Source organism: Tetrao urogallus (assembly GCF_951394365.1).
Source record: "Tetrao urogallus genome assembly, chromosome: 16".
NCBI lineage: Eukaryota > Metazoa > Chordata > Aves > Galliformes > Phasianidae > Tetrao > Tetrao urogallus.
Window position 1 is genome coordinate 1,337,236 of NC_136829.1, and position 13,214 is coordinate 1,350,449.

Sequence of the window (13,214 nt, forward strand, 5' to 3'; positions counted from 1 at the left end):
CACAGTGGATGCTCTGAATCCTGTATGGTGGTGAGGTGGTGAAGTACTTCTTTCAGACTCATCCAGAGAAACACCAGGACCATCAGATGAAGCTAGCAGACACCACTTTCAAAAGAAGCAAGCAGCAGATGGTTGTTCTCACGAGTAGTAGACCAGGGAACTGAAGCATATGCAGATGCAGCAAGTTCACTGAATAAGTTGTTTGAAATAGAGACCTTCTAAAGGCTGCTGTGTAAACACATCAAGGGTTAAGAAATGCCCGAGCTCAAAGTGTTTGTGAGAATGCTTCGAGGAAGTGCATGTCAGCCTGCACTCCTGCTATCTCTCTCAGTGTATCTGGCTGCTGTTGAAGCCGGATGGCGTGTTGGGTGGACCCTCAGTCTGCTGCAGTACAGTTGCATGTGACTCTTTCTCACAGTTACTCAAGTTTGTCTCAGTAATGAGATCAGGTTTTATGGGATCTGTGTGAAGTGCTCATGGTGAATATCTACCCTAATGATTTATTTTGCTTCACTACTGTCTTCTCCAAGTGCCTCTTTTAAACTGGATCGTGTAACTTCCTTTCAGTCTCTCAGTCAGAATTCTTGCTTCTGGTGCGTTCAGAAACATTTTAATGATCAGCTTTAGGATTTTAGCAAGTGATTTTTCTGAGAGGCATTACAGCAAAAAATCCTCTACACCTGCTCACCCCTACAGAGAATCAGAGCAACTAGACAGAGAGCACAGCAATTCGACCTTTCTTCCATGATCTCAATCTTCAGAGATCGTCAGTGAGCTCTGCCAGCCGTGCACCACAGAGAAAAGAAAAATTCAGAATAAGCCCCCATGTATTTAGTATGATTAGGATTGTATTGTGACCTCCTGCATTTTTTACTGTTACCATGGCAAAGTTTCCAAATTAATAGACTGCGAGATAGAAACATACCTTCTAGTAGACATCTAGGGATGACCATCATTATTTTTGCTGAAATATGTAGATAATGTGGTATAACTTGCTTTGCTACGTCTGCCTGGAATACATGCGTGCTCTGAGGTGTGTTATTGGTCACTGCAGTTACGAAGGTAGCAGAGCATAAAAGAACTCTTTCCAATAGCATGTTGTTTTAATAGATTTAACATTTGGCAGAAACTGGTTCTGGTACAATCTAAAATATATTTAGGTTAGTGCAATGTTGAAATAGGTTGTCACTGAATTTTTAAGAAGGCTTTAAAGACCATTTACCAAAGTTAATTATCTGCTGTGGTGCATTACAAAATTAATGACTTTTAATTAGAATCGTCAAAAAGTTAGTATTCTAAAGTATGTGGGGAGTCACAGCTGCAGCTAATTGGAAGCCAGTAAACTTGACCTTATTTGCAGGCAAAGCAACAGTGGTTAATAAAAGACTCAAAAAATGAAGGTTGGAAAAATAATTTCTGCAATTTCTTTGTCATTCAGCTATGTGAGGTTGCCTGAAGGAGCTAGCCTTTTCGGCCCCTTACTGAGAAGCTATTTTTAATCTGCTTTATTAATTCAATCTTTTTGATCTTAGCTGCAGTCTCAGTCGTTTTCAAGATTATTGTCCTACAAGTAGTAGTTATGTTCTTGGCAGAAATAAAAGGGCTGTGTGCAGTCTTCTCCATTTTATGCCATGTGCATTTATTAAAAGGGCAGCAAAACACTTCAAATGCCTGTGTGTAACTGTATGTGGCTCCTTTATTTACAACTCATGTAAACGTCTGTGTACAAGTCATTCTTTCCAAATGCAGATTTAAGAAAGGTGTGGAGGGGAGAAAAAGAAAAAAAGCCTGAATTGCAGAGAAATGGCAAAAAAATATTGTGGAAGGTTCGTCCTGTGTCTTCTTCAGGAACTTCTGCTGACACTCACTGTTCCAATAATCAAAAGTGTAAATAAGAGTGATTCATGTTTATGACAGCATGGCAAGCAGAAGTCCTTGGAGTAGACTCAGTCATAACAGCAGAAGGGTTCTCATACCTGCGTGACTTGTTTTGCACAAGAGATGGACTGATTTCACTGCATCAGCAGAAAACGCTACTTTGCTGCCACGGCTTCTGAGCGCTGCAGGTGTGCTCTGATGGTGCAGCACTCAGTGCACCCAGCACAAACTCACCTCTACAAGCCTCAGTTTGGTGGAGAAGATGACTTTGGTGGCACTCTTACCGTGTGTGTGTGCAGAGCAAATACATTGTACGGCACAGAAGAAGCTTTATATTCTAGCAGGAATGGTATAATGGGAATGAGGGGGTGGAAGCTAAAGCCAGAAAATTCAAATATGAAATGAGATGCACATGTTCAGCTGTGAGGGTGATATGCTTTAGCCAAGCACAACTTACTGAGCTTAGTACAGAGGGAACTCAGTGAAATGTAATGGCCTGTGATATGCAGAGGGTCAGGTTCTATGATCTAATCATTTCTTCTGGCTGAAATCTCTTCATAAAAAAATCTAGTTCAACCATAACTTATGGCCTAAAGAGAGGAATTGCTGCATGAAATTCAATGACCAGTGCTTGCACAAGGTGAGGTTAGAAGTGTCCCTTCTGGCTTTATAGTCTATGGATGGATTAATGTGTTAAAGTAGCTTAAGGGCAATATATGCTGGCAAAAAAAAAAAACAAAAACAAAAAACAACCAAAAGAAACTCCTATTAAAGTACTTTCAACTAATGTAGCCTGTGGAGATGGCAGCTCTGTCAGCAATCACATGTGCTATGGCCCAATAGGGAACATCTACGTTGAGGGAAACAGCTGACGATCCAGCATCCCTGTGACATGGTCTGCTCTTTGTGCTGGTGCTGGACCGATCCCATGGGGCGAATGCCCCTTTGCAGGCAGAGCACATCTCAGCACGTTATTTTCCTGTTTCTGCACTCTGGGAATTTTCTGCAGCGTAAACCAAAGATGGTAAGTGCAGCTGAGGAGGAGATTCATTATGAAAGAACATTCTCCATTCAACAGAAGGGATTAATGCAGACTTATCCTAAAGCAGCTTTCAATTTAACTGCTGTACATGAGATATTTCCATATTTAGCATAAGCAACAGAGCAGTGTGCTCTTACATTCCTAGAAATTTTGTTAGAATAAAAAGGCCTCAACTGCGACATGATATAATAAGTTGCCTGGTATAGCAGTAAGCCTCAGCATCTGGCTGCTGAACAGTGCATGTTGGACTTGCTGAAGCTGAAGATAAGGTTTCTTATTGCAATACAACAGTGCAGAACGAAGTTTTGCAGGCAGTGTGGGATGATGGAGTGTTTTAATGAGAAGTCCTCACGTGTAGGAAGATGTACAAAACCACATTCTGTGTTTTGAGCTAAGATGGTTCTGTTTGTCAATTAAGGTGATGGATGTAAACTTATTGTGGTGATGGCTCTACAATGGGTTGTTGCAAAGAAGGCAAAGGGCTCAGTTCTTAGAAGAGCTCCAGATGTTATTGATTTCTTTCTTGTTATTAGCAATTACTCACTTGGAATTGCCTGGCAGTTCTTGTTCTTAATAATGAACTGCAGAAGAGTCTGCGGAATCATGACCAACCAGGCCGTGAAACTGGCTAGTGGTAAGAATACGTACATCTTTGAGAAGAGGAAGCATTTCCAACAAACCCTGATTTGGATTTGCTTGTTTTTCTTGCTTTACAAAGAAGAGTGGCTTTTTTCTTTTCCTGCAGCGATTGTACCTAACGCAGGCTGTGGCATTCTTCAGAAAGTGTAGTATTCCTTTAAATGTAATTTTATTGCCTGAGATACTGCTTCATCCCCGAAGTCACATTTTACATTTTAAACTGTTTGTCTTTTAAGATGTATTTATTGCCGTGTTTGTTTAACTTGGTTATCTCCTTCATCAATCTATTTCTTGCTAACTTAAAGCTGCTGCTCTTTGTTTTTAGTACAGAAAGCTGTGTCCCGAGGGACGTATAGTCCAGGACTTGTCTCTGTAATGGGACTATTTGTTTTCTTTGCCCCTTGCAGTTGCCTGCTGTAACATTTGTAGTATGTGTTAAGTAATCCTTGAGGTAACATTTTTATTATGTCATAAAAAGTGCGTGGCAAATATATAATAACTCATGGAATTTGTTTGTTTAAAAATGGAAGGATAATTTATTGAGTGTGTTACATGAGACCTGCTCCCCCTTATTAGAGCTGTAGAAGTGCAGCTTATTTAGAAGTACGTTCTATTGAGAAAAACCACGATCTCTGACATGCATAGAAAGTTTGAGCATGGTTGGGTAGAAATGACATCATAGTTTATGTACTCAATAAAAATTTAATTAAGTCATTACAGAAGTTGCAGTCATCATTTAACCCTCTGATTTCTTATGTTTAGTTCTTTTTTTAAACATTCAGTAATAACCAGTCACCAAATCTTGATAGCCTATAAAATATCTGCATGAATTTTAATAGTTTATATTAATGGAAAAATATGAGTAACGGACATGAAAGGAATTTTCCTTGTGTTTGCACTATATGCATTTCTGTAAAAATCAACTGATGAAGAAAGATAGTGGTTGAATGGAGGAATATGTGAACTGGAGATTTGCTAGCGTGGTAAAAACTAAATCACATTCTGGTAGAAAAGTTTGTTGTATTAGCACCAAGTTGAGTCTCTTGGGGATGCCAAGTATGTATTGGGATGTGGTTCACACTTTCATCAGTTTTAAGATACTAGATGTGATTATTTCACAGCTTTTCTTTAGCCTTATCACAAGCTGTACATCAAAGACAGTAGTGCTCGCTCCACTGGAGAACTGGTTCTCTACCCCGTATCCCTGTTGTCAGTGCTTTGTTATTTGTAAAAGCTGTCTCCAAGATGCGAGGTGTGTGAAACAAATAAAATGATGATTTACCAGTGGAAGCACAGCTCATCTCTCGGGAGAAGCGCTCTATATTAAATTGTTCTATTGGTAGAGGTAAAAGATCCAGGCAGAAGGAGCAGGCAGTTTGCACCAGGGAGGTGCATGTGAGTTATTCCAGCCATCGCTCTGGACCTAGCAGTTGATCGCTTTTCATTCTGTCTTCAGCTCACACGTGGGTCAGTTGTTCAAGCCAGTGAGTGGTGAAGACCAGGCGAGCATCTATTTAAGCAATTGTTAAATTATGTAAAAGTTAAATTATGTAAAAGTTCCATTAAACTGAGCCGCAGAGCGTGGGGGGAAGTAGCTGTATCATTACAAGCTGTAAGAAATGCAGTGTTCGTGAACAATAGCGAGTCTGAGCTTCTGGTGAGATGCTGTAAGAGCAGAAATGGGACTCCTGAATGCACATCCGTATTGAGAAGTAATTAAGAAGTGGTGGGGATGCTGCCTCTATCTCTAGCAGTGCATCACTTCTCCTGGTTATGGGATGTCCAGCTTTGGAGTCCCTTGCTTTAGGAAAAAAAATTATTGAAGGACTACAGAGTTTCTAAAAGCTCTGTATGAATGAACCCAAGGTCTGGAAAACCTGCCCAACAGTTATAGTGCAGAAGTCTTCATTGTGTTAGTCAGTGCTGCTACTGAAAGTGAACTACATTGCCTTCACTCTTCACCCAGTTGCTTTTTTTTTTTCCTCTACTCATGTGCCTGTACATCAGCTGTGGTGACTGAAATTCTTGTGCTATTTGAACATTCTAACATGGGCTGTCTTTCTTTTGTGCATGGACTAAGAGTTTTGTAAATTGTTCTAAAACCTTTGGCAACATGAACATCACTGCTCACAACCAAATCCTAACCTATTTGGACCAAGGCACTTTGCCTTCTTTTCCTACAGGTGATGTTTTTTCATCACCTCCTGAGAACCTATACAAATGTGTTTCTGTTTTATTTTTCAGATTAATTCTGTTGTTCTAAAGCAAGATTTGAGAAGTATGGTAGAAAATTTCTATGCAGCTCTGTTTGGATATGATGAGGTAAGAAGGATGTTTTCAGAGAATGGTGCAAGAAAAAACAGACTGAGCAGAGAATGCTGCAGATGAGTAGCAGTTTGTTGTGTGCATCCTCAGAGAAATGTTAACTTGTGGAAGCAAAATTCTTAGTGATCACCTTAGGTCTTGAATTGCGGTGTTTTTAAGGAGAAAAGGAAGCACTTAACATACCAGTTTAAACCATGGCACATGGAAGAAGGAATGTTCTTTCTTGTTCTTCACCATCCCTGCTGTCAGTCACATTTTCTCCCTCTGAATCCCATTGTACTCAGTTATACTTCAAGAGCAAAAAGTATTTATAGGGAGTGACTAAGTGAGAGAGAGAGTTTTTAAGGAATTATCTGGTAAATAATTGAAGCCAGAAGTACCACCGTGCACAAGCATCTATGGGGCTTCCAAAGGGAAAAATACGTTTGTATTCAGCTCCTCTAGTAGTTAATATATTTGCTCTCGTGGATATTGATCTTCAGATACTCTTCTCGTTCACATGATGATGTTATTTTTTAAAACATCGATTTGCATTATTATAAACTTATTATTAAACTATACTTATATATATATATATATATACTTATTAAACTATAGTTTATTGTTATAAACTATTGTAAACTTAGATTGCAAGTCTTAATCTAGTTTTAAGCATAACCAGGACGTGTCTCCCTGTCTTTTTTTTTTTTTTTTTCCCCTTACAATCTCTTTGGAAACAAGATGTCTAGTTAAATTAAAGGCAAATGATGACCTCTTCTATTTTTATCTGAATTTTTTAAAGTTCTCTCTTGCCTTTGGCAAATGTGTCAGCTGAAGACAGAAGTTACAAGACTATGGTGCTAACACCATATAATCTAAAAAGACAATAAAAGTAAGAGAGAATTTAGACAAAAGTGCCTGTGGATGTGGTTCTTGTGTAAGCCAAAAATAATATTAGATTTAACTGGAAAAATGTAGATAGTTCTTGATGAATAATTCATTTTTTCCTCATTTAAACAGAAAATGGACAAGAAAAGCAAAATTGCAAAGCTGTGATTACTTTTCTGCAGCATCATGTTTTATATCCTTTCAGTTTTTCTTCTCCAGGCATCACAGCCTTCGTGCAGCTTTGTGAGGTGGTGCTGTTTTTGAGGATATTGTAAATATCTGATAAGCAGAAGTCAAGTAGATGGGGCCAGGCTTTGCTCTGTGGTGCCCAGCAATGGAACAAGGGGCAACAGGCACAAAATGGAACATGGGAAGTTCCATCTAAACATAGGGAAGAAAATATTTACTGTCAGAGTGATGGAGCCTTGGAACAGGCTGCCCAAAGAGGTGGTGGAGTCTCCCTCTCTGGAGATGTTCAGGCACACCTGGATGCTTTACTGTGCAACCTACTCTGGGGAACCTGCTTTAGCAGGAAGTGGGAGATCTCCAGAGGTTCCTTCCAGCTCCTCCAGTTCTGTGATTGTGTCATTTCATAGCTTCTAGAAATGCATTTATCAGCTTCTACATTAGGAATACCCTAACCTAGGCTTTTTCCAGATTGATTTGCCAGAATATTTGTTATAAGCTGCTCTGTAAATCAGTTAATTTAAGCCCAGGGTTGTTTTTCCATTCTGGAAAAGAGTGATGCAGATGTCTTTTTGTACTACAGTCTACACCAGCTGTGGGTTTGAGGCATCTAATTTTGTCAGGTGCCGAGTAGAATCATAGAATCATTAAGATTGGAAAAGATCTCTATCAAGTTCAACTGCCAACACACCACCACCATGCCCACTAAATCACATCTCTCAGTGCCACATCCTACGTTTCTCGAATGCCTCCAGGGACAGGGACTCTACCAGTTTCCTGGGCAGCCTGTGCCAGTGCATTAGCACTCTTTCTGAGAAGAAATTTTTCCTAATGTCCAACCTGACCCTCCTCTGATGCAACTTCTCTCATCCTATCGCAAGTCAGCTAGGATAAGAGGCTGGTTCCTACCTTGTTACAGCCTCCTTTCAGGGAGTTGTAGAGAGCGATAAGGTGTCCCCTGAGCCTTCTCCAGACTGAACCATCCCAGTTCCCTCAGCTGCTCCTCATAAGATCTGTGTTCCAGACCCTTCACAGCTTCGTTGCCTCTCTCTGGACATGCTCCAGGGCCCCAGTGTCCTTCTTGTAATGAAGAGCCCAGCAGTGAACACAGTACCTGAGCTGTGGTCTCCCCAGTGCCAAGTACAGAGAGACCAGCACTTCCTTAGCACTTCTGACTACACCGTTTCAGTTGTCTTTAGTTCAGACCCTCTTCGTGTGCACTTTTTAACCCCTCTTTATACTTCCTGTAGGGAATCCTGTCTGATGATCACGTTCTGGCAGCAGCTCTATGGAGAAACCTTTTTAACAGGAACTGTGAGGACCCTCGGCACCTGGAGTTGCTCGTGGAGTACGTGCGCAAACAGGTACACGGCAGCTCCCAGCACAGCTTCTCTCCATTCTCTTGGTTGGGGTATTGACTTTTACTTTTATTCCTTGGGTACTACATAGCTCCGTTGTCTTTATCACTTTTTTTAACCTGTTGAATGTTTATAAGAAGATAAAAGTAAAAACATAAAAACTAACAGATTCATTGCAGTTTGAATAATATCTGGAGAGAAATTCACAGAAGACTGGGAGCATCCCTGCGTATTCTTTTCCTGGATCCACTTTTTGAAGGGGCTCAACAGAACATTCCAGCTGTGGATGGTAACTTGTTGTGCAGTTACACCTGCTGCTGTGGAGACCAAATCCTCTTGATAACAAAGTAGATTACATACAGTGATTGAAAGTCTTCTGATTGCTTGGGGAAAGGTGTAAAGTATTTGTTTTCCAGGTTCATTCAGTTATTACGTGGAGGAAAATATGTTAAATAGTGTCTGTCCTCTGAACCTTTAGGAGGTTTCTGAGCCAGATTTCTAGGAAGCATTGGGTAGGAAAATGTGGTCCATGTGGGTACCAGAGACAGAAAATGGGTGAGAGAGGGCTGGAGGAAGGGTGTACCTGTGGGACAGGAAATTGGAGACCAGAAACTCCACAGCAGCATTCTCAGTAGAGTCTCCAATGCTGAATTTAGGACCAGATGGAGAGTTGGAGATGTATTTCAGTGTAACTCAGAAAATGGAATGGAAAATGAGGGGAATTTGTCAAAGAGACCGAAGATGCTTTTGGAATGCCAGCAGGCAGTGTATGCTGGCTGTGCACTGCCATCTGGAAAGTGTGTAGCAGCTTTATAAACTGAAGCAGAATATGGGAAAGAAGCTGTCAGCCGCCTAATAGGAAATAGTGATTACACAGATAAACACAGTACATTGGAGAAAAGTCAGCACAGCTTCTATGGAGGCAGGTCACGTCTCACCCATCTGTGGCTTGAAAGCATCAGTGTAGATAACAAGTATCTGATTTATGTCATCTTTATGGATTTTTAGGGAACATCAAAAAAGCACCTCTACAATGATTTCTTTTAAAAGCAAGAAAAAAATTGAGCAGTCACAGGGGAAGAGTGAATGTACTCATAGACAAGCAAGTGATTGAAATATAGACAACAGAGGTCAATAAATCCTCAATTGTTAACAGAAGAGAGAAGGTTCATTGCAGTAAGAATTCGTAACTGCATGAAGAAATGGTTGATGCAGTTGAGTGTAGACAGTTACAAAGTGGTGCACTTAAGGAGAAAAACAAATCCAACTTTACGTTTAAAGAGATGAGCTTTTAGACCTTTGTGGTCTAAATGAGTCCTTGAGATTATTATTTTAATATGTAAATGACAACTCAGTGCTGATTAGTGTTTGAAAAAAAGTAAAACAAATGCTCAGAACTACTAAGGAAGGAATGGAGAATAAACTATAGTGTCATAGTGCCACTTTTTGAGTAATCTGTAAGGGCCCAAAACAGCAAGAAAGATAAAAACTGAACTGAAAAAGGCTCAGAGAAGAGCAGTGGAATTGGGAGGAAACAAATTCTGTAGCAGCAGTGACTAGATTCCTTGTCTCTAAAACAGCTGGGAAAGAATGTGAGACAGCTCTATGAGACCTTGAAGGTAATGTGCATGGAAGGTGAGTGAGTGTGTTAGTTGCACACTAGTGGGAAGCTAAGCTTCACCACACTGTTCTCTCACTCCCCTTCCTCAAAAGAACAAGGGAAGAAATTATGATAGGGAAAAAAAGCTCACAGGTTGAGATAAGAACTCACCAATTACAATCACAGGCAAAATAGACTCAGCATAGGGAAATTAGTGTGGTTTGTGCTGCTAACTATTAACAGACTGGAACAATGGGAACTAAAAGCAAACTGAAAACACCTTTGTTCCATGCCCCAGTGGTGCTAGGGAATGGGGAAAAGGGGCTGTGATCAGTCCCTCATGCTTCCTTTCTGCTGTTCCCTGTTGGTTGCTGCCTCCCCCTGCTCCACATGGGGCCCCTTCAATGGATGTCATCCCTCCTGAACAGATCCTGCATGGACTTCCCACGAGCTGCAGCTCTCCAAGCACTGCTCCAGCATGACTCTGTACCACGGGGCCCATCCTTCAGAAGCAGACTGCTCCAGCATCTGGTTGTCTGCAGCACTCATTTCTGATTTCTCACTCATCTCTCCCAGCTTCTGTTGCACTGTTGCACAGCAGTTTGTTCTTCCATCTGTTCTGCCAGACCCAACGTCATTCCTCTGGCCAATGGCAGCTCCGTTTTGGAGGGGGCTGGAGCTGGCTCAGGTCTAACATGGGGCTCTGCTCACAGACCTCTCTCTCTCTTGCATCCCTTCTCGCTACCAAACCCTTGCTACTTAAACCCAATACAGCAAGGAAAGGCTGAGCATGGATTGCCACACGGTGCTTGGGATGCTGTGTCAGCTCCACTGTCACTGGCAACGCTTATGGAAGAGAAACCTGTCCAGGGGTATGAAGTACAGAACAACCACTTCAGGCTCAAAATCTCTGAACTAACAAATGGGTAACACATGGAGGGGTGGGAAATAAGGAAGTAAGATGGTGCTTGTGCATTGTATTGAATGGCTGCTGGGAAGTCTGTTGACTCTCAGTAACACAGTGCTGTGTGTAGGTGGCTTTTCAGTCTGATCCTGTGACTGTTGCTGTATTCTTTCCTCTGTTGAGAAACTGCTTGTCAAATTATATTGTGTTTCTAGTAAACACTGTAAATCCTTTGTGTATGATATCTTTTGCACAAGTTCTTGCTGATCCTGTTTTAACAGTGACTATTAGTGGATGCACAGAGAAGAATACAACAACAGGGCTGGTATGGGTACTAATTCCCTGTTGATTCTCCCAGCAATCTGTGTTCAGAGATGTCCTGAGCTAGAGATGGTACTTCTGAGTTTTAATGCCCCCTGATGGGCCCTTTTTCTTCTCCCATGCCCATTTCCCCCTCTCAAGTCCCTGAAATGTCCTGTGGCAGCAAGCTTGCATTTACAATGTGTTAACAGTGCCTTGCCTGACAACAATACTGAAGTGTTCACTGAGTGTTTTGCTTACATTACACCTTAACGTTTCTTTTGATGTCAGTTATTTCTTGTAGTGTTCACTCTCTGTTCAGCTGCTCCAGCCTGTGTGTTTTTATAAATCTCAGCTGTTCCCTGCTGGTCAGGTCCTTTTCTATAGGAGAAAGCCCTGGCTGACATGAAACCACTCTTGTTAGAGCACTCCATGCAGGTAGTGATACCGGCAGTGTGTCATTGGAATTAACTGCCTGGAACTCGAAATGCTTTGCGTGGCTCTTCTTTGTCCTGTTGCCAGACTTTCAGAGGAAGCATTAGCTGAGGCATAAGCGGACAGCCTTGTGTGGTTAACTCCAGTTGATCTGCAGATGCTTATCTCCTTCCTTTCTGCAACGCTTAAGTAATCACGACTCTTTTTCACTCCTCAAAAATGACAAAGCATGCTAGAAAGGAAGATGTTTGCGTAGCTCTTGAGGACCTTGAATGGAGTGCAGGACTTTGTGCTAACACCCCATCTCCTGCAGGTGCAGCACCTGGATGCACTGAGCGGGGAGGACCTGCTGCTGACAGGCGAGGTGAGCTGGAGGCCTCTGGTGGAGAGCAACGCTCGCAGCATCCTCAAGCCCCTTTCTCCTGTTTACAACGACGAAGGACTCTGAGAGCATTCGTCAAACCAGCTTGGGAAACAGGCCTGAATTGGGCTGAAGCTGTGGGATCAGGAAGGAAAGTTTGCTATTGAAAAGGAATGTATTTAAATAGATGTCTTACCTGTGGTGACTTGATAGCAAATTGGACAGCCATAGTCTTCTGAATTTTCACCCGGTTTGAGAACCTCTGTTCTTTTTATGGCACAGAGTGGTCCTTGCACGCAAACTGCAAGACCTGCCTTCCATCTTTGGGAAAACAGCTGCTTTAACCGTGACTTAGTTATCTCCAGAAGCCATTTCTGTCCCTTGCCTCATCTGGAGAGCTGCTACCTACAGAAATAACGGTGTTCTTATGCTGGCTGAATGGTTGTGAATACAAATCTGTGCTTTGCATTGTAGATATTAATGAATTCTAAAAGCCTGGTATCAAGAAAGAACGGCCCGTTTTTCTTTAATAGAGTTTAGAGTTACTTTATCAGGTTCTGAAGGATTTTCCATGAAAATCCTTCTTAGGAACTCTGCTCTGTTGCACAAGAATAGGAGGATGCAAAGAATAATGCACAGTCCTCAGCAGTCCTGTGACTGTAGCCATCTTAATGAGGAAAGAGTCTGAAGCGTGTTTGGGCTGCCACCCAAGGCTGTCTCAGAGTGCTTGGTATTTCAGAGGAGCTCTGCCTTGCTGATAGTTCCATATTCTTTTTAGAGCTGTGGTCTAAGAATTTCTTCCTGAAAATGACATTGCTGTTTCTGTGCGTGGCCCTTAATGGCACAGGACTGTGCTGCCTCCCACCCCCAAAGCAGTGGCCCAGGGCTTTTCAACAAGACCTGTCAACCCCAGCTAAAAGTTGATATGGCTCTGCAAGCAAATTACACTGATACAGTAATTATGGGAGCCAGAGCTCCACTAATTAAACCAGCAGAGGCTGAGGTGTACTGCGTAGGTGGATGGTTCACAGGGCTATTTCCAGGCCAAAACAGTTTTCATTTCACTCCTGTCAAAACTGCAGTTGGTAATAAATGCCATTCTGGGTACAATCCATGCGTGTGCATTTTCTGTGCTCTGCAAGACTTTGATAAGAATCAGTCCTTAATATCAGTCAGATATTAAGGCGTATTCCTAATAATGCTATGATGCAAAAGTCGAGGATGGTAATTCTGTAGTTGATGAGGTGGTGTTTCCGTAGAAATTGTGACTGCCTGGATGTGACTGTTCTTCTTTCTGAAGCTGTTTTGGTGAGTACCTG

The 13,214-nt window shown here is 41.7% G+C and overlaps 1 protein-coding gene across 1 annotated transcript in view; it reads left to right on the forward strand.

Moving 5' to 3' along the window:
- Window positions 1-11,982, forward strand: part of UQCC1 (ubiquinol-cytochrome c reductase complex assembly factor 1) — a gene marked incomplete at both ends in the record, with an annotated part of 50,589 nt that extends 38,607 nt beyond the window's left edge. Inside the window, 3 exons of the mRNA XM_079543463.1 lie at window positions 5,804-5,881; window positions 8,188-8,301; window positions 11,848-11,982. Coding sequence (XP_079399589.1) covers window positions 5,804-5,881; window positions 8,188-8,301; window positions 11,848-11,982 — 327 coding nt within the window. The remainder of the gene's footprint in view (window positions 1-5,803; window positions 5,882-8,187; window positions 8,302-11,847) is intronic.
- Between the last annotated feature and the right edge of the window lie 1,232 nt (window positions 11,983-13,214).